The following is a 25,512-nucleotide window of genomic DNA, read 5'->3' on the forward strand; positions in this document are numbered from 1 at the left end:
AATTGCCCAGGCCTGGCTTAGATGCTGCTGCTCGGCCCTGGAAACCCATTCCATGAAGCTCTCTCTGTACTGTACGTGGGCTAATTGGAAGATCACATGAAGTTTGGAGCTCTGTAGCAACTGACTGTGCAGAAAGTCTATGCACTATGCACTTCAGCATTCGCTGACCCCTCTCTGTCAGTTTACTTGGCCTACCACTTAATGGCTGACTTCCTGATGTTCCCAAACTTTTCACTTTTCTTATAATAAAGTTGACTTTGGAATCATCACCGCCCCCCTCCGTGCGTCGATTAAGGTGGGCTGGGTTTGGTGGTTGCGGGGGTGTAGCCCGGAAGAGTCAGGGCTGCATGGGATTCTGGCTATTTGTTCTCTTGTGTTTATGTTGTGTTACGGTGAAAATGTTCTTCCAAAATGTGTTTGTCATTCTTGTTTGGTGTGGGTTCACAGTGTGGCGCATATTTGTAATAGTGTTAAAAGGGAACATTATCACCAAACCTATGCAAGCGTCAATATATACCTTGATGTTGCAGAAAAAAGACCAGATATTTTTTCAATCGATTTCCGAACTCTTAATGGGTGAATTTTGGCAAATTAAACGCCTTTCTGTTTATCGTTTTTTTAGCGATGACGTCAGAACGTGACGTCACGGAGGTAACACACCCGCCATATTCATTTTCACATTACAAACACCGGGTCTCAGCTCTGTTATTTTCCGTTTTTTCGACTATTTTTTGGAACCTTGGAGACATCATGCTTCGTCGGTGTGTTGTTGGAGGGTGTAACAACACTAACAGGGAGGGATTCAAGTTGCACCACTGGCAAGAAATCTGCCGCCAGACCCCCATTGAATGTACCAGAGTGTCTTCACATTTGACCGGCGATGCTAAGACAGACGTGGCACAGAGATGTATGGATAACCTGCAGATACATTTGCAACGATTAAGTCAACAAAATCACAAAGGTGAGTTTTGTTGATGTTGTTGACTTATGTGCTAACCAGACATATTTGGTCACGGCATGACTGCCAGCTAATCGATGTTAACATGCTACGCTAATCGATGCTAACATGCTATTCACGCTAGCTGTATGTACATTTAAAACTAGATACCCACATTTAATGCCAAACAAACACTTACCAATCGACGGATTTAAGTTGCTCCAGTGTCACAAGATGCGAAAGTCCTGATCGTTTTGTCTGCACATTTTACCGGCGATGCTAATAAGTCAGCCATGCTATGGGCCAATTCATTAGGTACACCCACGCTATGGCCGAAGAGCGTCACTAACTATTCGCTCAATAGCTTCAATTTCTTCTTCAATTTCGTTTTCGCTATCTGCCTCCATACTCCGACCATCTGTTTCAATACATGCGTAATCCGTTGAATCGCTTAAGCCGCTGAAATCCGAGTCTGAATCCGAGCTAATGTTGCTATATCTTGCTGTGGTAACCGCCATGTTGTTTGTATTGGCAGCACTGTATGATGTCACAGGGAAATGGATAGTTGTTTCGAAGATAGCGAAAATAAGGCACTTTAAAGCTTTATTTAGGGATATTCCGGGACCGGTAAAATTTTGAAAAAAACTTCCAAAAATACAACAAGCCACTGGGAACTGATTTTTATTGTTTTTAAGCCTTTTGAAATTGTGATAATGTTCCCCTTTAAAGTTGTTTGTACGGCCACCGTCAGTGTGACCTGTATGGTTGTTGACTGTTGATCAAGTATGTCTTGCAGTCACCAATGTATGTCATATTACAGAGAACAATGTTAAATTGTTAGTATGAGCATTAACCTTTATATAACAGGCTATATATATTTTTCAACTTGAATGTAAAAATACACATAAATATTAAAAAAATAAGATTTACTTTAAAATTACATATAAAACTGTATAATTGTTAGTATGGACATATACTTTTATATAACAAGCTACATATTTAATGAAAGTTAATTACTGTAATTTTACTTGAATTTGAAAGTAATTTGAGAAAACAGAAAATGATGTGTATAATTAATTTGGTATTTTTCTGTAAAAAAAAAGAAATATACATAGTTTGTCATTACTGGCATATTACTTAAAATAACATACGTTTTTTTTATTTACAGATAATGTCTTCAATTCTACCGTTTTATAACCTATTTAAAAAAATGGGAAAATTACAGTAGAAATTTAGAATAAATTATACATAAAAATATGATTTTTTTTTTACAGTGTTGATTTTATACACAAGGCCAAGTGATTAGGACAGTTGATTCTCTTTATTTGGATGGGTGGCCAAATACCTTTGGCAATATAGTGTATTTTGCATGTGTTGTGTGTCTAATGCTTCACTGACAAGAGTGGTCTGGCAGGCCTTGTGGTCTCCCACTCTGTTCAGCTGTCCTTGAACGCACAATAAAACCACCTACGTGTCATATTCCTCCGAGCACATATCAGTCACTCTGTTCTAAGAGAGCACAGCTTGGAGGCCCCATGTGCACAAATGAATAGCTTACCTGCTTACATGGATGTACCACGTCTCGTGCTCTGGATTCTCAGTGTTCGGGAATAAACAGCCTTTTTACCAGAATAGACACTCTTTTTATTTGTATTTTACAGTTTCTCAGTCTTGAGGTCCTCCCTTTTCCGTCTCCCCTGGCTCGTCTCCCCTCCCGGGCTCCTCGCGCTGCTTTAAACACAAGAGAATGGTGATTAGACAACCTGTTCCAGCTGGGTTGTCCACTCACCTGCAGCTGCTTCGTAGCCGGCTACCGCACATACCCTGCCCACAGGGGACACGTGGACCACGCCCCCCCACAATGGACTGTCACATTTTTTATGAATAATTCAATAACTCTACCCACTTGGCATCCAATGCAGCCGGTCACATCTGCGGCCCCTTCCAAAGGTTTTTTTCTTAAGTTTTTCCTTGCCCAGATGTGGGTTCAGATCAGGGGATGTCTTTGGGGTTTGTGCAGCCCTTCAAGGCATTTGTGGTGAAAGGCTATAAAAAATATTTTTTATTGATTGATTAAATAAGTTAGATTGGGATATGTCGTTTCTTAATGGGGAAAGATGTTATGTCGCTGGTATTCATGATAGCAATTAAGCTAGCGCCAGTCCGTCTGTGAGTTGATCTAAGTGTGGTTCGCGGTTTTCTCGATAATTTTTGTTTAAAACGTATTACTCGCCGCCGAGAGTTTTACCGTGGTTAATAACTAGGGGTGTGGGAAAAAAAATGATTCAAATTTGAATCGCGATTCTCACGTTGTGCGATTCAGAATCGATTCTCATTTTTTAAAAATCTATTTATTTTTATTTAAAAAAAATGTCATCAATCCAACAAAACAATACACAACAATACCATAACAATGCAATCCATTTCCAAAACCAAACTTGACCCAGCAACACTCAGAACTGCAATAAACAGAGCAATTGAGAGGCGACACAAACACGACACAGAACAAACCAAAAGTAGTGAAACAAAAATGAATATTATCAACAACAGTATCAATCCATCCATCCATCATCTTCCGCTTATCCGAGGTCGGGTCGCGGGGGCAGCAGTCTAAGAAGGGAAGCCCAGACTTCCCTCTCTCCAGCCACTTCGTCTAGCTCTTCCCGGGGGATCCCGAGGCGTTCCCAGGCCAGCCGGGAGACATAGTCTTCCCAACGTGTCCTGGGTCTTCCCCGTGGCCTCCTACCAGCTGGACGTGCCCTAAACACCTCCCTAGGGAGGCGTTCGGGTGGCATCCTGACCAGATGCCCGAACCACCTCATCTGGCTCCTCTCGATGTGGAGGAGCAGCGGCTTTACGTTGAGCTCCCCCCGGATGGCAGAGCTTCTCACCCTATCTCTAAGGGAGAGCCCCGCCACCCGGCGGAGGAAACTCATTTCGGCCGCTTGTACCCGTGATCTTATCCTTTCGGTCATGACCCAGAGCTCATGACCATAGGTGAGGATGGGAACGTAGATCGACCGGTAAATTGAGAGCTTTGCCTTCTGGCTCAGCTCCTTCTTCACCACAACGGATCGATACAACGTCCGCATTACTGTAGACGCCGCACCGATCCGCCTGTCGATCTCACGATCCACTCTTCCCCCACTCGTGAACAAGACTCCTAGGTACTTGAACTCCTCCACTTGGGGCAGGGTCTCCTCCCCAACACGGAGATGGCACTCCACCCTTTTCCGGGCGAGAACCATGGACTCGGACTTGGAGGTGCTGATTCTCATTCCGGTCGCTTCACACTCGGCTGCGAACCGATCCAGTGAGAGCTGAAGATCCCGGCCAGATGAAGCCATCAGGACTACATCATCTGCAAAAAGCAGAGATCTAATCCCGTGGCCACCAAACCGGATCCCCTCAACGCCTTGGCTGCGCCTAGAAATTCTGTCCATAAAAGTTATGAACAGAATCGGTGACAAAGGACAGCCTTGGCGGAGTCCAACCCTCACTGGAAATGTGTCCGACTTACTGCCAGCAATACGGACCAAGCTCTGGCACTGATCATACAGGGAGCGGACTGCCACAATAAGACAGTTCGGTACCCCATACTCTCTGAGCACTCCCCACAGGACTTCCCGAGGGACACGGTCGAATGCCTTCTCCAAGTCCACAAAGCACATGTAGACTGGTTGGGCAAACTCCCATGCACCCTCAAGAACCCTGCCGAGAGTGTAGAGCTGGTCCACAGTTCCACGACCAGGACGAAAACCACACTGTTCCTCCTGAATCCGAGGTTCGACTATCCGGCGTAGCCTCCTCTCCAGTACACCTGAATAAACCTTACCGGGAAGGCTGAGGAGTGTGATCCCACGATAGTTGGAACACACCCTCCGGTCCCCCTTCTTAAAGAGAGGGACCACCACCCCGGTCTGCCAATCCAGAGGCACCGCCCCCGATGTCATCGCGATGTTGCAGAGTCTTGTCAACCAAGACCGCCCCACAGCATCCAGAGCCTTAAGGAACTCCGGGCGGATCTCATCCACCCCCGGGGCCTTGCCGCCGAGGAGCTTTTTAACTACCTCAGCGACCTCAGCCCCAGAAATAGGAGAGTCCACCACAGATTCCCCAGGCACCGCTTCCTCAAAGGAAGACGTGTTGGTGGGATTGAGGAGGTCTTCGAAGTATTCCCTCCACCGATCCACAACATCCGCAGTCGAAGTCAGCAGAACACCATCCGCACCATACACGGTGTTGATAGTGCACTGCTTCCCCTTCCTGAGGCGGCGTATGGTGGTCCAGAATCGCTTCGAAGCCGTCCGGAAGTCGTTTTCCATGGCTTCCCCGAACTCTTCCCATGTCCGAGTTTTTGCCTCGGCTACCGCTAAAGCTGCACACCGCTTGGCCCGTCGGTACCCGTCCACTGCCTCCGGAGTCCTATGAGCCAAAAGAACCCGATAGGACTCCTTCTTCAGCTTGACGGTATCCCTCACTGTTGGTGTCCACGGGTTCTGGGATTACCGCCACGACAGGCACCAACAACCTTGCGGCCACAGCTCCTTTCAGCCGCCTCGACAATAGAGGTTCGGAACATGGTCCACTCGGACTCAATGTCCCGCACCTCCCTCGTGACATGTTCAAAGTTCTCCCGGAGGTGTGAATTGAAACTCTCTCTGACAGGAGACTCTGCCAGACGTTCCCAGCAGACCCTCACAATGCGTTTGGGCCTGCCAGGTCTGTCCGGCATCCTCCCCCACCATCGCAGCCAACTCACCACCAGGTGGTGACCGGTAGAAAGCTCCGCCCCTCTCTTCACCCGAGTGTCCAGAACATGAGGCCGCAAATCCGATGACACGACTACAAAGTCAATCATGGAACTGCTGCCTAGGGTGTCCTGGTGCCAAGTGCACATATGGACACCCTTATGTTTGAACATGGTGTTTGTTATGGACAATCCGTGACGAGCACAAAAGTCCAATAACAAAACACCACTCGGGTTTAGATCCGGGCGACCATTCTTCCCAATCACGCCTCTCCAGGTTTCACTGTCGTTGCCAACATGAGCGTTGAAGTCTCCCAGTAGGACAAGGGAATCACCCGGGGGAGCACTTTCCAGTACTCCCTCGAATGTGCCCAAAAAGGGTGGGTATTCTGAACTGCTGTTTGGTGCGTAAGCACAAACAACAGTCAGGACCCGTCCCCCCACCCGAAGGCGAAGGGAAGCTACCCTCTCGTCCACTGGGTTGAACTCAAACGTGCAGGCTTTGAGCCGGGGGGCAACGAGAATTGCCACCCCAGCCCGTCGCCTCTCATTGTCGGCAACGCCAGAGTGGAAGAGGGTCCAGTCCCTCTCGAGAGAACTGGTTCCAGAGCCCTTGCTGTGCGTCGAGGTGAGTCCAACTATATCCAGCCGGAACTTCTCTACCTCGCGGACTAGCTCAGGCTCCTTACCCCCCATTGAGGTGACGTTCCACGTCCCAAGAGCTAGCTTCTGTAGCCGAGGATCGGACCGCCAAGTGCCCTGCCTTCGGCTGCCGCCCAGCTCACAATGCACCCGACCTCTATGGCCCCTCCTATGAGTGGTGAGCCCATTGGAGGGATGACCCACGTTGCCTCTTCGGGCTGTGCCCGGCCGGGCCCCATGGGAACAGGCCCGGCCACCAGGCGCTCGCCATCGTGCCCCAACTCCGGGCCTGGCTCCAGAGCGGGGCCCCGGTGACCCGCGTCCGGGCGGGGGAAATCTGAGTTCATTTTGTTGTAATTCCATAGAAGTCTTTGAGCTGCTCTTTGTCTGATCACTCACCTAGGACCTGTTTGTCTTGGGAGACCCTACCAGGGGGCATGAAAGCCCCCAGACAACATAGGTCCTAGGATCATTGGGACACGCAAACTCCTCTACCACGGTAAGGTAGCAGCTCAGAGAGGAGTATCAATATTAGTTATAATTTCAGCATAGCATTGATTAAGAATCCCTCTTTGACATTATCATTAGACATTTATTAAAAAAAAAAAGTCACAGTGTCACAGTGGCTTACACTGTGACACTATCATCACATAAGCTTGACAACACACTGTGTCCAATGTTTTCACAAAGATAAAATAAGTCATATTTTTGGTTCATTCTTTACAATTATAAAAGCTTTTTACAAAAATCTACTACTCTGCCTGCATGTCAGCAGACTGGGGTAGATCCTGCTGAAATCCTATGTATTGAATGAATAGAGAACCCTTTTAAATCGGGAAAAAATCGTTTTTGAATCGAGAATCATGTTGAATTGAAAAAAAAAATCGATTTTGAATCGAATCGTGACCACAAGAACGATATTGAATCGAATCGTGGGACAAACGAAGATTCGCAGCCCTATTAATAACCACGTAATATACCATGATAGCCTGCTCAGTGGTCTAGTGCAGTGGTTCTCCATCTTTTTTCAGTGATGTACCAACTGTGAACATTTTTTTTCATTCAAGTACCCCCTAATCAGAGCAAAGCATTTTTGGTTGAAAAAAGAGAATAGGAAGTAAAATACAGCACTGTCATCAGTTTCTGTTTGATTAAATTGTATAACAGTGCAAAATATTGCTCATTTGTAGTGGTCTTTCTAGAACTATTTGGAAAAAAAGGTAGAAAAATAACTAAAAACTTGTTGAAAAATAAACAAGGGATTCAATTATAAATAAAGATTTCTACACATAGAAGTAATCATTAACTTAAAGTGCCACCTTTGGGGATTGTAATAGAGATCCATCTGGATTCATGAACTTAATTCTAAACATTTCTTCACAAAAAAATAAATATTTAAAGGCCTACTGAAACCCACTACTACCCACCACGCGGTCTGATAGTTTATATATCAATGATGAAATATTAACATTGCAACACATGCCAATACGGCCTTTTTAGTTTACCAAATTACAATTTTAAATTTTCCGGGAGTTTCGTCTTAAAAACGTTGTGTAATGATGACGTGTACGCAAGACGTCACAGGTTTTTAGGAAGTATGAACGCTGCGCACACACACAGCTAAAAGTCGTCTGCTTTAACGGCATAATTACACAGTATTTTGGACATCTGTGTTGCTGAATCTTTTGCAATTTGTTCAATTAATATTGGAGAAGTCACAGTAGAAAGATGGAGTTGGGAAGCTTTAGCCTTTAGCCACACAAACACACAGTGATTCCTTGTTTAAAATTCCTGGAGGTGAAACTTTCCTATGGATCAGAGCGCGGTCAAGCCAACATGGATCCCGACCATATGTCAACCAGCAGGTTTCGGTGAGAAAATTGTGGTTAAAAAGTCAGTTCGTACCGAAGAAAAGCTGCGCTTGTGCCGTCCATAGCTGCCGTCAACTCCCCTGAGACATTGCGCGTCAAGACACCCGTGGAGACACCCTTCCGACTATCAGGTAATATTAAACTCACTAAAACACTAACAACACAATAGAAAGATAAGGGATTTCCCAGAATTATCCTAGTAAATTTGTCTAAAAACATCAGAATCCGTCCCAATGCAATCGCGTTTTTTTTTAATCTTTTTTTTCTTTCTAGTCCGTCGCTATCAATATCCTCAAACACAAATCTTTCATCCTCGCTCAAATTAATGGGGAAATTGTGGTTTTCTCGGTCCGAATAGCACTTTTTGTTGGAGGCTCCCATTAAAAATAATGTGAATATGTGAGGAGCCCCCACACTTGCGACGTCATCGTCTGCGACTTCCGGTAGAGGCAGGGCTTTTCTCTTAGCACCGAAAGTTGGGAACTTTATCGTGGATGTTCTCTACTAAATCCTTTCAGCACAAATATGGTAATATTGCGAAATGATCAAGTATGACACATAGAATGGACCTGCTATCCCCGTTTAAATAAGAAAATCTAATTTCAGTACGCCTTTAACATCAATATTTATGGAACATGTCCACACAAAATCTAGCTGTCAACACTGAATATTGCATTGTTGCATTTCTTCTCACAGTTTATGAACTTACATTCATATTTTGGTGAATTATTATTCAATAAATATATTAATAAAGGATTTTTGAATTGTTGCTATTTTTCGAATATTTTTGAAAAATCTCACGTACCCCTTGGCATACCTTCAAGTACCCCCAGGGGTACGCATACCCCCATTTTAGAACCACCGGTCTAGTGGTTAGAGTGTACGCCCTGAGATCAGTAGGTTGGGAGTTCAAACCCCGGCCGAGTCATACCAAAGACTATAAAAATGGGACCCATTACATCCCTGCTTGGCACTCAGCATCAAGGCTTGGAATTGGGGGTTTAATTCACCAGATGATTCCTGAGCGTGGCCACCGCTGCTGCTCATTGCTCCCCTCACCTCCCAGTGGGTGGAACAAGGGGATGGGTCAAATGCAGTGGGTAATACTTTAACTTCAACGCATTAATAACGATCATCCTTACATTATGTTGTACTAAAATAGTGTATTTTTAAGTGTATTTTTTTGCACTATTGCTCTTTGTACCTCTTTTATGCTTCAGAATATAAACTACGACATTTGCTTTTTTTGTTTCGCCCCACTAAAGTTGTGCTGTACGGTATCTTATTAGATTATCGTTGTATTGCCATATTGAGATGACAATGTAGACCAGGGGTCCCCAAACTTTTTGACCCGGGGGCTGCATTGGGTTAAAAAAAAGTGGCCAAGGACCGGCCTTTAAAAAAAGAAAAAAAGAATAAATAAAGTACAATAAAATAAAATAAAAACAAAATAATAAAATAAAATATATATATATATATTTATATATAAACATATATATATATATATATACATATATATACACATATATATATATATATATATATATATATATATATATATATATATATATATACACATGCATGTATATATATATATTTAAATGTATACATATATACACATATATGTGTATATATCTTTATACGCATATATATACATATATGTATATACATACATACACACATTCATACATATATACATATTCGTATATGTATATATATATATATATATATATATACATACAAACCCCGTTTCGATATGAGTTGGGAAATTGTGTTAGATGTAAATATAAATGGTATACAATGATTTGCAAATCATTTTCAACCCATATTCAGTTGAATATGCTACAAAGACAACATATTTGATCTTCAAACTGATTAATATTTTTTTTTTTTTTTGCAAATAATCATTAACTTAAGAATTTAATGCCAGCAACACGTGACAAAGAAGTTGGGAAAGGTGGTAATAAATACTGATAAAGTTGAGGATTGCTCATCAAACCCTTATTTGGAACATCCCATACGTGCGCAGGCTAATTGGGAACAGGTGGGTTCCATGATTGGGTATAAAAGCAGATTCCATGAAATGCTATGTAATTCACAAACAAGGATGGGGTGAGGGTCACCACTTTGTAAGCAAATTGTCGAACAGTTTTAGAACAACATTTCTGAACGAGCTATTGCAAGGAATTTAGGGATTTTACCATCTACGGTCTGTAAAATCATCAAAAGGTTCAGAGAATCTTGAGAAATCACTGCATGTAAGCGATGATATTACAGACCTTTGATCCCTCAGGCGGTACTGCGTCAAGAACCGACATCAGTGTGTAAAGGATATCACCACATGGGATCAGGACCACTTCATAAAACCACTTTTAGTAACCGCAGTTGGTCGCTACATCTGTAAGTGCGAGTTAAAACTCTACCATGCAAAGCAATACCCATTTATAAACAACACCCAGAAATGGCGCCCGGCTTCGCTGGGCCCGAGCTCATCTAAGATGGACTGATGCAAAGTGCAAAAGTGTTATGTGGTCTGACGAGTCCACATTTCAAATTATATTTAGAAACTGTAGACGTGGTGTCCTCTGGAACAACGAGGAAAATAACCATCCGGATTGTTATAGGCGCAAAGTTCAAAAGCCAGCATCTGTGATGGTATGGGGGTGTATTAGTGCCCAAGACACCATTAATGCTGAATGGTCCATACAGGTTTTGGAGCAACATATGTTGTCATCCAAGCAACGTTATCATGGACGTCCCTGTTTATTTCAGCAAGACAATGCCAAGCCATGTGTTTCAACAGCGTGGCTTCGAAAAAAAAGAGTGCGGGTATTTTCCCGGCCCTCCTGCATTTCAGACCTGTCTCCCATCGAAAATGTGTGGTGCATTATGAAGCGTAAAATACAACAGCGGAGACCCCGGACTGTTGAAAGACTGAAGCTCTACATAAAACACGAGTAGGAAAGAATTCCTCTTTCAAAGCTTCAACTATTATTTTCCTCAGTTCCCAAACGTTTATTGAGTGTTGTTAAAAGAAAAGGTGATGTAACACAGTGGTGAACATGCCCCTTCCCAACTACTTTGGTATATGTCGCAGCCATGAAATTCCAAGTTAATTATTATTTGCGAAATAAAACTTAAGTTTATGAGTTTGAACATCAAATATCTTGTCTTTGTAGTGCATTCAACTGAGTATGGGTTGAAAAGGATTTGCAAAACATTGTATTCTACTTATATTTACATCTACCACAATTTCCCAACTTATACGGAAACGGGGTTTGTACATACATGTACACATACATACATATATACATACCGTATTTCCTTTAACAGCCGCCGGGCACGTAATATGCACCTGCCTTGAAATACTGCCGGGCAAAACTTGCTCCCCAAATTAATGAGTCCATGCTTACTTTAACCGTCGGGTTCAATTCGTGAAGCATCGAGTGATGCTCCACCTGCCGTCAATTTTAAAATGGAGGAGGAATTGTATAAATTTTTAATGCGTGTAAACCAGGGGTCTTGTTCCACAGCCATACAGAACACACTAATGGTTGTGATATAAAACAACATCAACACTCCTACCAATACGCGCCACACTCTGCGAACCCACATTAAACGATGACAAACACACTTCTGGAGAACATCAGCCCCTCAACACACCACAAACACAACACAACACCTACCCAGAATGCAATGCACATACACCTGCTGGCACCAAAACCCTGGCCCCCCCACCCCACCCCCCACCCCCTCCGTGCGTTGGTTGAGGTGGGCCCCGGCGGCTATTCAAGGAAATACGGTATATATACACATATACATATACATACTGTAGATATAAATATTTATTTGCAGATTAGACAAACTGCCTTCTCCTTTCACTGAACAAAAAAACTTAATTTTATCGATGGGAAAATGTATTTTAAGACAATGTAATTTGCCTGAGCGGCTAAGAGCCCTCGAGAGTAACACAACTTTTATTATTATTGTTATTTTTTTACTCTGGACTTCCCGTGGGCCGGATTTTGGACACTGGAGGGCCGTATCTGGGCCGCGGACTGTAGTTTGGGGACCACTGATGTAAACATGCTGTCATATAAATAACAAACAGGAAAATAAAATAACTTCTACACATGTTTTATATGAAAGATATGTTTTATCTGTTCTGATCGCTGTATAAATGATTGAATCAACTTCTTGATTTTGTTGTTTGATGCACGCAACACGCACCTTGCTCGGAAGTCAATGTGGACTTTCACAAGGAAAGACTGAAGAACTGCTGCTATTGGTCAGTTCTTTGTGTCATTTGTATGACAAGCAAATGTCTCCTTTTGTTTGACGCATACAAACTACACTTCCTGTGACTGCATGCATCCCTCATCTTCTCACTCTCCTCATCCTCAGCTCTTCATCTTTCGGGCCGTCAAGGCAGACGGAGCCGACTTCACTCAATGTGCGACCCACGGAAGCTTCCAGCAGCGCTGGCAGGAGACGGCATACAACATGTTTCATTTTGTGACTCTGTATGTCTTTCCTCTGCTTGTCATGATCTTCTGCTACACACGCATCCTCACCAAGATCACTGGCCAGATGCACAAAAGCAAAGGTGTGTGTGACATAAAAGCAACGCTATTTTGTTTTTGTATGCTCTTTTGTAATTGTCAAAGATACTAAAGAGTAAGGTAACATTGAAAAGTAAAATAGCCCTAAAATATTATGGTAACAAAGTAATAATCGTCGAAAAAATTTTTTGAAAATTTTACCAGGTTTTTTTTTCAGAACCTTTTCACCAAATTGGTGCCATTTTCTTGTAATTTGTTATAATTCTTAAAATAAACTTCAATTTCATGTCATTTTTCAACTTAACACATATTGAACTACTCAAAATGTGTATTGGTCCATCTCAGGCGACTTTACTTTTGCACAAGTTTCCTATGACTCAGAGTAACAGGAGTGAAAATAACAAAGTTACTTTTTAGAATAGAATTGGCCAATACATTAAAAATAGCCGCATGACAATGTATGCCAATAGCATCTTGGCACAAAGCACATTGCATTCATTCACCAAAACATTTTATTAATAAATCAATAAAATAGAAAAAATTATCTGTGCAAGATTTTAACCTTTGCCACATGTGTTCAGGCTGAGATGCTCAATTATTTCTGTTATGCCACTCTTAAGAAGAAGAAAATATTGTGCGCCCGCCCCCCACCCTCCACCACGACTATAAATAGTATCATTTGTCTATAAAATTGTTATAAGTACACCTCTGCATAACATTGTGTCCTTATCAATATTCAAGAAAACATCACACAAGTCTTTCCCCGTCTCGTCTTTGCAGCCAAGCATTGCCTATGCTTAGTCATATTGTAGTACGCCCCCCGCATCGCACCGTGCCCCCCAAAGGGAGGTCCCGCCCCACTATTTGAGAAAGACTTTGTTAGGGTAACAGGACTGAACCAGCAGGCACATCACATAGAAATAATTTTGAAAACTTGTTGAATTAGGTTGTGATGTTGAACAACTCAAACATAACGTTGACACAACATGCTATTTGACGACGTTTAATCAACGTTGGATTCTGAAGTTGATATGACTATTGGAATTGGGTCATTTCCCAACCAACAACTTGGATCCAACGTTGGACATCAACGTTGTCTCAAATTACAAATACAACTACCGTATTTTTTCGTAGTATAAATCACTCCAGAGTATGAGTCGCACATGCAGAAAATGCATAATAAAGAAGGGAAAAAACATATATAAGTCGCATTTTTGGGGGAAATTTATTTGATGAAACCCAACACCAAGAATAAACATTTGAAAGGCAATTTAAAATAAATGAATAGTGAACAACAGGCTGGATAAGTGTACGTTATATGACGCATAAATAACCAACTGAGAAGGTGTCAGGATTGAACTTGGTCTTGGTTTGTTTTCCCGAGGTGCAAAGCGAATGGAGTGGAAACGGCGTGAAGGTAAAGACATCTTTATTTTAACACTAAAACTAAAAACAGGAACCAACAAAAAGCGCGCACAATGGCGGTACAAAAAACTGGGCAATGAAACAAAAGACTAGCACTAAGGCTATAAACTACAAACATGAAACAAAAACACTTGCACAGTGGCATGAATAACAAAAACTTACGTGGACAAAATGGACAGCATTGCAAGGCATGAAGCAGATAATCGAGGGCGTGAATGAGGTGGGAACTAATGCGTTGGCATGGAAACAAACAAAACCAAGAAGTGAAAAACGTGACTGAATGTCCAAAAACTAAACATAGCATGACCAAAACCAAAACATAACTTACAGGCGTGGCAGAAGGTGCCTGGTATGTTAACGTAACATATTATGGTAAGAGTCATTCAAATAACTATAACATATAGAACATGCTATACGTTTACCAAACAATCTGTCACTCCTAATTGCTAAATCCCATGAAATTTTATACGTCTAGTCTTTTACGTGAATGAGCTAAATAATATTATTCGAATATTTCACGGTAATGTCTTAATAATTTCACATATAAGTTTGCAATGTTGTTTCAAAGCCAGTTTTAAAAGGACACATAACGTTGTAGCAATGTCTTGTGCCTGCTGGGGAGTCAAAACCTAAGGGAGTTCACTTAGGTGAAGATTTTGTTGTTTTTAAATAAAATTAGATTATGGGTGTCACCTTTGGGTCGCATCTTAATGCGGGGTCGTTCTCCCAGGAATGCAGACGGACCACTCCGGACAAAGCGTTCAGGTAAAACATGATTTATTCTCAAAAATAACGCAAAGTACCAAAAAAACACAAAACAAGCAAAAGGAAAAAAGTGCTGATGGCACTGGATGCTAAACTAACACTTAGCATAAACTATGGATGAAAAAAAATTAACTAACTGTAGCATGAAAAAACAAGACTTACTTGGCAAGGTAACAAAACTGACGTGGACACGGCATGAATTGAACAATGACGCCGGGCCGACTGACTGGCAAAAGCTGGCTTAAATAGTGCCTCTGATTGGACATAGGTGAGCGTCCCGAACATCAGAGGCAGGTGAAAACAATATGCTGCCATGGTAACCAAATCAAACTCAAGAGGTGTCAAAAAGGAACTAAAAGAGTCCAAAAATGACAAAAAATAACTTAAAACATGATCTAGACCAGTGGTTCTCAAATGGGGGTACGCGTACCCCTGGGGGTACTTGAAGGTATGCCAAGGGGTATGTGATATTTTTTTAAAATATTCTAAAAATAGCAACAATTAAAAAATTATTTATAAATATATTTATTGAATAATACTTTAACAAAATATGAATGTAAGTTCATAAACTGAAAAGAAATCCAACAATGCAATATTCAGTGTTGCCAGCTCAATTTTTGTGGACATGTTCCATAAATATTGTTATGTTTTCTACTGGGGAAGGAGACAGCACAGCAACGGGATGTCAAATTCAATAGGTTTATTGGAGACTTGATGATTACGTGGAGTGTGTATGCTACTATGTGTCTGCATGAATGGCTATGTGTTGAATTACCATATGTGAATACTGTGAGGGTTGTTGAGCTGCGTGTTGGATGAATAGCATCCAAATCCAGAGGGGAACAAGCCAGAGGAAGTCCAAAGTCCAAGCGGGGGACAAAGGCAGGAGAACGGGTCCAAAGTCCAAAAACGAGGTCGAGGATCCGGGAAGGCAAAATGGGGCCAGGAGGGAAACAGCGGTGGTGACACGAACACTGTGGGAAGAGCGGGAGAAACAGGGATCAGGGAAACAAAAGGGCACAAGGAAACAGGCAACGAGCAAGATCAGGAGGTAGTCAGAGACACGCAGCTTACGAGGAGTAGTTTACGTTCCAACATCGAAGAGTCAGCATGGGCCATCTTTATACTGCTGTCTTTCATCAACGCCAGGTGTGTAAGGCGTGGACTGCCGCCGGCTGCGGTGGGGAGTGGGCGCGGTCTGCTTGATGAGCGCGGGGGCGTGTCTGGTGCTTCCAGTGGAGCTTCTGTGTGCTCCCGCAGTAGTGGGAAGTACAGAGTGTGTGAGTGACACAACAGTGCCCCTCCCCTTATGCGAGGCCCCCGACGAGCTCCAGGGTTGACTCGATAGAACTCCATAAGGGGGGTCAGCAAGATACGAGGTAGACACCCAAAACCTATCCTCAGGTCCATAACCCTCCCAATCTACCAATTAAACTAACCCCCGCCGTTGTCGACGGACCCTAAGGATCTCCAAAACAGTCCACACTGAATCACCATTGTCCGAAATTCTGAGAGGAGGAGGAACAGGGGGAGGCGAGTGGAGAACAAGCAACTGACTTTATCTGGGAAACGTGGACTACTGGGTGTCGTTTAATAGATGGTGGCAATGATAATCTGACTGAAACGGGGTTGATAATGGTCTCTATGGTGAAGGGTCCTACAAAACGGGGTGCAAGTTTACGTGATGGTACCTGTAGATGCAGGTCCTTAGTACGTAGAAGTGCTTTATTGTCCCGGAGAGTAAACAGGGGCTGTAATGCGTTGCCAGTTGCACATGTTTTAAGATGACTTTAGTAGCGACGCACGAGCAGCTTTCCATACCTGATGGCATTTCTTAATGTGTTTTTGAGAGGATGAGACAAAAGGCTTCCAACTCCTGTTGGGGAAACATAGGAGGTTTATATCCAAGTGAGCACTCGAATGGTGATAACCCAGTTGCTGAACTCTTCACGGAGTTGTAGGCAAACTCGACCCAAGGAAGAAACTTGCTCCAAGAAGAAGGTTGTCGAGCGGAAATGCAGCGCAACATGGTCTCCACACTCTGGTTAGCTCTTTCCACCTGACCATTGCTCTGCGGATGATAGCCAGAAGTAAGACTGACCGTGGGTCCAATACACTTGCAGATGGTCTGCCACACCCTAGAAGTGAACTGGGGGCCACGGTCCAAAACAATGTCCACCAGAAGGCCATGTTGGTTTACAATATGATTTGTAAGGAGGTCAGCAGTTTCAGAGGAAGAAGGGAGTTTGGGAAGTGGAACAAAATGTGCATCCTTAGAGAATCGGTCAATAAACGTGAGTATGACGGTATCACCTTGAAAAGATGGAAAACCAGTAACGAAGTCCAAGGAAATGTGAGACCATGGACGACTGGGAACGGGAAGAGGACACAGCAGTCCTGCCGGTGGTTGGTGGAACGGTTTATTCCATGCATAAGTATTGCATATGGCGATAAACTCACGGGTATACTGGACCATGGACGGCCACCAGAATCGCCGGCGAATAAATGAAAATGTGTGTTGAAATCCAGGATGACACAAGAACACGCTGGAATGTCCCCACCCCAAGACTTGGACATAGATTCCTTTGCACAAAAAGCTTTTTGGGAGGCCCGCCACCTGGCCCCGGTTTCTTTTTCAGGGAGTCTTGGATAAGATCCTCCACTTTCCAAGTGACCATGCCGATAATCCTGGAAGGAGGAAGATTGTTTCTTCTGGGGTCTTGTCGGTGGTTTCTTCCAAGAACTGGCGAGAGAGCGCATCAGCCTTAGTATCGCGGGATCCTGGTCTGAAAGATAGAATAGAATCGAAGCGGCCAAAAAACTGAGACCAAAGGGCCTGTCGATCATTGAATCTCTTGGCTGATCGGATATGGAAAAGGTTACGGTGATGCGTGAGCACCTGGAACTGATGTTTAGAGCCTTCCAACCAATGTCTCCATTTTTTTTATGCCTCGTTGACAGCAAGTAACTCCCGATTTACAGCATCATAATTACGCTCAGCAGAGGATAAGCGTCTAGAGAAATAAGCACAAGAATGGATCTTGCTGTCTAGCTTAGAGCGTTGTGAAAGAACTGCACCAACTCCTGAATCGGAGGAGTCTAACTCAACAATGAAGGGGCAGTCTTGATCCTGGTACACCAGGATGGGTGCCGAGACAAAGCTCCTCTTCAGGCACCAAAATGCCATGCCTGCTTCCACTGAAAAGGTATACTGGTTGATGTAAGTGCATGAAGGGGTGCAGCCAACTTACTAAAATCCCTGATGTCTGTAGAACCCGGCAAATCCCAGAAAAGCGACGTAATTCAGCACGAGTAGAAGGGTTGTGGCCATTCCACCACCGCTTTCACCTTCTTGGGGTCCGCCTTGATATGTCCCTCTTCAATGATAAACCTGAGAAACTCAACATAAAAAGAATAAAACTCACATTTTTCAGCTTTTACAAATAAACGGTTCTCCAGTAGTCGTTGAAGGACGAGGCGGACGTGGTGCTGGTGTTCCTGAAAGTTCTTGGAAAAAATTAGTATGTCATCCAGGTAAACCACCACAAATCCATCAATCATATCCCTAAGTATGTCATTGACCAGGGCCTGAAAAACAGCAGGAGCATTGGTAAGTCCAAAAGGCATGACTTTATACTCAAAGTGACCCAGGTGAGTGTTAAATGCTGTTTTCCATTCGTCTCCCTCCCTGATGCGGACCAGATGGAACGCTTTGCGAAGATCTAACTTGGAGAAAATAGTGGCTGGTGTGAGAGGTTCAAAGGATGAACTAAGCAGAGGAAGAGGATATTTGCTCTTAATAGTTATGCTGTTCAGTTGGCAGTAGTCGATGCAGGGGCGAAATGAACCATCCTTCTTTCTCACAAAAAAGAACCCAGCGACTTAGATGGTCTGATGATACCTGAAGCAAGGGACTCGGAGATGTAATCCTTCATTGCTTGTTTTTCAGGGAGAGACAGATTATACATGACTGCAAGGGAGAGCTGCATTGGGAATGAGATCGATAGTGCAGTGGTATGGTCTGTGAGGTGGAAGAGACAAAGCTTCTTCCTTACTGAATACGGCGGCTAGATCGTGATATATATCTTGGGGACACGGTAGAGGTCCACCAGAGTTGACGCTGGTTTAGGACTTTTGGAAGGAACTACTGCAGATTTAAGGCAATGAGCATGGCAGTGATTACTCAAAGCCAGGATCTTACCAGTAGTCCATGAGATGCGGGGATCATGTTGAATGAACCAAGATCTACCTAGGACCAGGGGGGCTACAGGAGCGTCCAAAACCCAGAAGCTGATGACCTCTGTGTGGTTACCAGAAAGGGTAAGAGATAATGGTTTTGTGCGATATTTGATGGGACCCAAAGGGAGGCCAGCTAAGGCATGGGCAGAGACCAAATTTTCTAAAGGTACTAAAGGAACATACTTCTCTCGGGCGTACCTCAAGTCCATGAAACTTTCGTCGGCTTTGGAGTCCAGGTATGCGTCCATGAACAACATCCTAGCTTCACAAGCCAAGCTTGCGGTGAACAGAATACTGGGGTTCCTCCTTGAGGGAGTCATGGGGACAGTAGTATGGCTCACCAGGATCCCCTCGACTGGTGAGCCCGATCTTTTGGCCGAAAAGTGCAATTGCGTATCTGATGGTCCGCCCGGCCACAGTATAGACATAGTCAGAGTTGGAACCTCTGTTCTCTTTCTTCAAAAGATAGTTGAGACCTGCCAATTTGCATGGGTTCAGGAGGTGTGGTGACAACCGGATTTACTGTACCGGAACTTTTGGCGAAGTGATGATTGGTCCCTCCAAGGACTCCTGCAGAAGCTGCGCTGCCATAATCGCTCTCCCTCTCCGCCTCACGTTCCATGAGTCGTTGGTCGAAAAGAAGGGCTAACTTGATTAGGTCTACTCAGTTAGAGGGTATGTCCCACAACAGGCCGTCCTTAATAGAATCATTAAGATCTCTTCGATAAGCACTCTGGAGTGCCCTGTCGTCCCATCCACTCCCTGCTGCCAGGGTTCTGAACTCCAAAGTATAGGTAGCTACAGACCAGGAGCCCTGCCGCATGGAATGGAGTCGGGAAGCGGCGTCTCCGCCCTCAGCAGGATGATTGAATACAGGCAATAATTCTTTGTGGAAAGAAGCATAATTCATGTTAAGCCCAGAATCCTTACTGAGAGCTGACATGGCCCACTTCAGAGCAGGTCCCGAAAGTAAGGAAAATATAAATGCAATTTTAGCACCCTCATTAGCATGTCGGGAAGGTTGTTGTAGAAAAATAAACTCACATTGGACCAAGAAGCCGCGACACTATTCGAAACATTCGTCAAAATTTTTAGGAATACCGTATTTCCTTGAATTGCCACAGGGCATATAGTATGCGCCTGCCTTGAGTTACTGCCGGGTCAAACATGCTTCCCAAAATAATTAGCGCATGCTTAGTATTACCCCCGGGTCAAACTCGTGACGTCACGAGTGACACTTCCACTGTCATCATTTTCAAAATGGAGGATGCTGATTTCAATACCGGTCATTTGAAATTGCATAAAGGGAAGAAGATTAAGAGCTATTCAGTAGGATTTAAGGTCCAAGCTTTCATCACACTCACATTTTTACTGCATACCTTTGGTAAGTGCCGGAGTGAGAAGAGTTTTTAAAATAACTTGCGAATGCATACTTTTACCGCATGCCTTTGGTAAGCGCAGGAGTGAGGTTTTAAATTAAATAGCGCCCCGGCGGCAATTCAAAGAAATTCGGTAGCGATCTTTGGTTCCCGGAGAGGTGTAGCTCTTCCGGTGGTGAGTGTACTTGGTGTGCTAATGACGGGTGTGGGGGGTGTCACCTGACCAATGCTGAGGTTGTCGAGTCTAGACAACAGGCTGGTGAATGGAACGTCCAATTTGTCCTATAATAATAATGGATTAGATCTATATCGCGCTTTTCTATTGTTAGATACTCAAAGCGCTCACATTGAAGTGGGAACCCATCATTCATTCACACCTGGTGGTGGTAAGCTACATCAGTAGCCACATCTGCCCTGGGGTAGACTGACGGAAGCGTGGCTGCCTGTTTGCACCTGCGGCCTCTCCGACCACCACCTATCATTCATTCATCATTCATTCACCAGTGTGAGCGGCACCGGGGGCAAGGGTGAAGTGTCCTGCCCAAGGACACAACGGCAGCGCTTTTTTGGATGTTAATAGGTGGGAAGCGAATCTGCAACCCTCAGGTTTCTGGCACGGCCGCTCTACCCACTACGCCATGCCGCCTCCAGGGTGGAAAAACGGACCTGGTGTTGTTGAAAGACAGCCTGGATTGTGGACAAGTCCGCACTGGGGGAAGTCTGAGTCCAAGGTCCGACCGAAGACTTAGGGGCGCCACCTGGTTCCATCTTGGTCGGAACGTACTGTTGTGTTTTCTACTGGAGAAGGAGACAGCACAGCAACGGGATGTCAAGTTCAATAGGTTTATTGAAGACTTGATGATTACGTGGAGTGTGTATGCTACTATGTGTGCATGAATGGCTATGTGTTGAATTACCATATGTGAATACTGTGAGGGTTGTTGAGCTGCGTGTTGGATGAATAGCGTCCAAATCCGGAGGGAACAAGCCAGAGGAAGTCCAAAGTCAAAGCGGGGGTCAAAGGCAGGAGAACGAGTCCAAAGTCCAAAAACGAGGTCAAGGATCCGGGAAGGCAAAATGGGGCCAAGAGGGAAACAGCGGTGGTGACACGAACACTGTGGGAAGAGCGGGAGAAACAGGGATCAGGGAAACAAAAGGGCACAAGGAAACAGGCAACGAGCAAGATCAGGAGGTAGTCAGAGACACGTAGTTTACGTTCCAACATCGAAGAGTCAGCATCGGCCATCTTTATACTGCTGTCTTTCATCAATGTCAGGTGTGTCAAGCGTTGACTGGCGCCGGCTGCGGCGGAAAGTGGGCGCGGTCTGCTTGATGAGAGCGGGGGCGTGTCTGGTGCTTCCAGCGGAGCTTCTGTGTGCTCCCGCAGTAGTGGGAAGTACAGAGTGTGTGAGTGACACAACAAATGTAGATGTTAAAGATTAATTTTTTTGTGAAGAAATGTTTGAAATTAAGTTCATGAATCCAGATGGATCTCTATTACAATCCCCAAAGAGGGCACTTTAATTTGATGATTACTTCTATGTGTAGAAATCTTTGTTTATAATTCAATCACTTGTTTATTTTTCAACAAGTTTTTAGTTATTTTTATATCTTTTTTTCAAATAGTTCAAGAAAGACCACTACAAATGAGCAATATTTTGCACTGTTATTCAATTTAATAAATCAGAACCTGATGACATAGTGCTGTATTTTACTTCTTTATCTTTTTTTTTCAACCAAAAATGCTTTGCTCTGATTAGGGGGTACTTGAATTTAAAAAATGTTCAAAGGGGTACATCACTGAAAAAAGGTTGAGAACCATTGATGTAGAACACAGATCTTGACAATGGCTGGAATAAGAAGTAACATGCAAACATAAATAATACAATTCAAATTTGTGAAGGATTTAAATGATTTCATGGTAAAGTAAATTTTTGGAAGCGGAGCCATACAACAAATTATAATTTATTTAGTCTTCAACAATTATGTGAAAAAATTATACATATAAAAAATGTCCTAATAGTAAAGAAAACTAAATACATTAAATTATATTCTGCATTTATACTTTTTATTTTCTGTAGACGCAAATGGCACCGATTTGGCGGAATGCCCTAAATCTTTACCAGTGTTTCCCATGTTTGACAGTTTTTGGCGTGTTGTTGGGGATTGAGGTGGGTTGGACTGTTCAGATGTCGCACTCAAAAAGGGTCACTGTGATTAGACACTAATTGCCCTCAAAAGTCGCCATCTTGGCTACGTAGTGTAAGTGGAGGGCAAGCCGAATCTTGGAAAAAATGCATCTGAATGTGTTGAAATACATTTCACTTGCAGTACTTCTTAGAGGCTTTTCGATCAAATAATTATAGTTCGAAGATTAATGTTGGCTGGTTGCTAATTAACTTGCATGTATACTAGGGGTGTAACGGTACACAAAATTTCGGTTCGGTACATACCTCGGTTTAGAGGTCACGGTTTGGTTCATTTCGGTACATTAGAAAACAACAAAATATAAATTTTTGGGTTATTTATTTACCAAATTTGTAAACAATGGCATAACATACATATACACACAGGGTCCATTGCCAAGGTTAATGTGGTCAAGATATATAGGATGAAAACTAAATAAGATAAGGCTTGGAATGGTTTCTTAACAAAACCTTTTTACATACAAAGTGCTTTTTTTGATTGATTGATTGAGACTTTTATTAGTAGATTGCACAGTACAGTACGTATTTCGTAAAATTGACCACTAAATTGTAGCACACCAAGTTTTTCAACTTGTTTAAGTCAAGGTCCACGTTAATCAACATTAAACTGACTCCAGTTGTTGCTCAGAAGAAATAAAATGACAAAACTTTTCTTCTACATATAAAAAGTGCAACATTGAACAGTTTCAAGTCAACTCAGCCTCAGATTAACTTTTCTCCCCCCCCAGCCTGGCTAACTTGGCAGTAAGAGGATATATGGGCTTGATGTTCTTCCACCATAGAAGTGGGTCAAAATCTAGTTTTAATGCAATACAGCGACCCCAAACGGGACAAGCGGTAGAAAAGGATGGATGGATGGTCTTAAATGTGCTGCTTTAAAAACATTTGTTATTGCTTTATCCCTGCCTGGGTGGCCGAGGAGAGGCTGCTTGAATGCGGTATTTGCACCACGCTCCTCTTTCTCTTCCTTAAAGCGAGCTTAACTTGGGGGTGGTGCCGCTTCAAAGGGGTTAGCACGTTTGATGTGTTGGCAGAAGCATACCCTACTGCTGCTAAACAATGTCGGCAAACCTCCGTCCTCCATTGTTGTATCGCACCACGAAGCCGAAGTGTTCCCAAAGGGGAGATGTTAATGAGGCAGGAGGGTCATCCAGCTCTGGCTTTTACATATTGTCATAGCCCGGTCGCTGCTAGCCTGCCGAGTGTTGTGCCTCGCTCTGCATTGTTTACACAACGTGCGGTGCGCTACCTAATATGTCCGTGTGGAAACTCGTTCGGTACACCTCCGAACCGAACCGAAACCCCCGTACCGAAACGGTTCAATACAAATACACGTACCATTACACCCCTAATGTATACTAATGGGTCTGACGTGTAAACCAGCCCATAATTGCATGAACACTAAAAAAAATGTCCAACTGTCAGAAACCGGGTGGTTTAGGTAAGGTACAAGGCTAAGGCATTAACAGGTCTAATACAAACTACAGACTAAGGCAAAAATAGCGTGGGGAAAAAAAAGGAAACGCAAAACAAACAATAGAAAGTGTCTGCAAACACTAAGTTAACATAAATTCAGCCAAAAAGTCCATACACAGAAACTGTGCTTCAGGCTGCAAACATGCAGCAGAGAACGAGGCAAACCAGGAAAACCGAACAGGAAAAAAAAAACGACTGGGAATGGAACATCCAAGTAAGGTAATCATACAAATGGAATACAGAGTAAAATCTAATATTAGTCAGTCGCTCCAGATTGTGGCATTCTTTGAGGCTTTTTTATTTTTCTAATAACATTGAATAATCTTCAGTAATGCGGATGCTTTATCGATCCGTTGTGGTGAAGAAGGAGCCGAGCCGGAAGGCAAAGCTCTCAATTTACCGGTTGATCTACGTTCCCATCCTCACCTATGGTCATGAGCTCTGGGTTATGACAGAAAGGACAAGATCACGGGTACAAGCGGCCGAAATGAGTTTCCTCCGCCTAGTGGCGGGGCTCTCCCTTAGAGATAGGGTGAGAAGCTCTGTCATCCGGGAGGAGCTCCTCGGCATCTTGTGATTTTATGGAGTTTTTAAAGGTGTAACCTTTACACAGACTTGTTTTCATTAACTATAACTAATGATATTAATAATTCTAAACATGGAAATAAACACATTATTGTATGCTCTCTCGTTAACAAGTCGCAGGCATTCTCTGCGCATGTTTTACGCTCAAAAAGTGTTTCTACATTTTCAACATTCATTTATGTTCCAACACATTTACCCCACAAACGTTAAAAACAGGTGTTAACTGGTGAGAGTGTTCTAAAGCACACATTTTAGGGGGCAAATTAGAGACGATAAGAGATTATCATCACACTTCAACATCTCTAACGTGTAAATACTGCCTCTTTGCTAGGAAAATCTGTTCTGAATTGTAAAGGTAAATAAATATATAAATACATGTAAACAAGGAAGTAAATGTTGATATGTTACATTACCCAGAAGGCTTAGCCCTTGACAGGAACTAGAAGTAAACTGTACTGTTTGAGCAATGAAAGAGTTGTATGTGTTTACATTTTCTTCTATACGATGAACAAATGGAAGTGTTTTGTGTCTTTGAGCGCCGCTCAGGAACAAAATTCCATTGGCGAAAATGTGCGAGGCGTTGAACAAAGTTGCGAGGCTTTGCATAATTTGCGGGGTGCAGCTGAATTTGGGAGACTTGATGCGATTGTGACATCACAAATTCCCGGAGGGAC

General features: G+C 43.3%; 1 protein-coding gene across 1 annotated transcript in view; it reads left to right on the forward strand.

Annotated features, from left to right (window-relative positions):
• Window positions 1-25,512, forward strand: part of gnrhr1 (gonadotropin releasing hormone receptor 1) — a 71,794-nt gene that overhangs the window by 42,700 nt on the left and 3,582 nt on the right. The window contains exon 3 of the mRNA XM_061908364.1: window positions 12,605-12,806. Coding sequence (XP_061764348.1) covers window positions 12,605-12,806 — 202 coding nt within the window. The remainder of the gene's footprint in view (window positions 1-12,604; window positions 12,807-25,512) is intronic.

The sequence above is a fragment of the Nerophis ophidion genome, linkage group LG08 (assembly GCF_033978795.1).
Source record: "Nerophis ophidion isolate RoL-2023_Sa linkage group LG08, RoL_Noph_v1.0, whole genome shotgun sequence".
Taxonomy (NCBI): domain Eukaryota; kingdom Metazoa; phylum Chordata; class Actinopteri; order Syngnathiformes; family Syngnathidae; genus Nerophis; species Nerophis ophidion.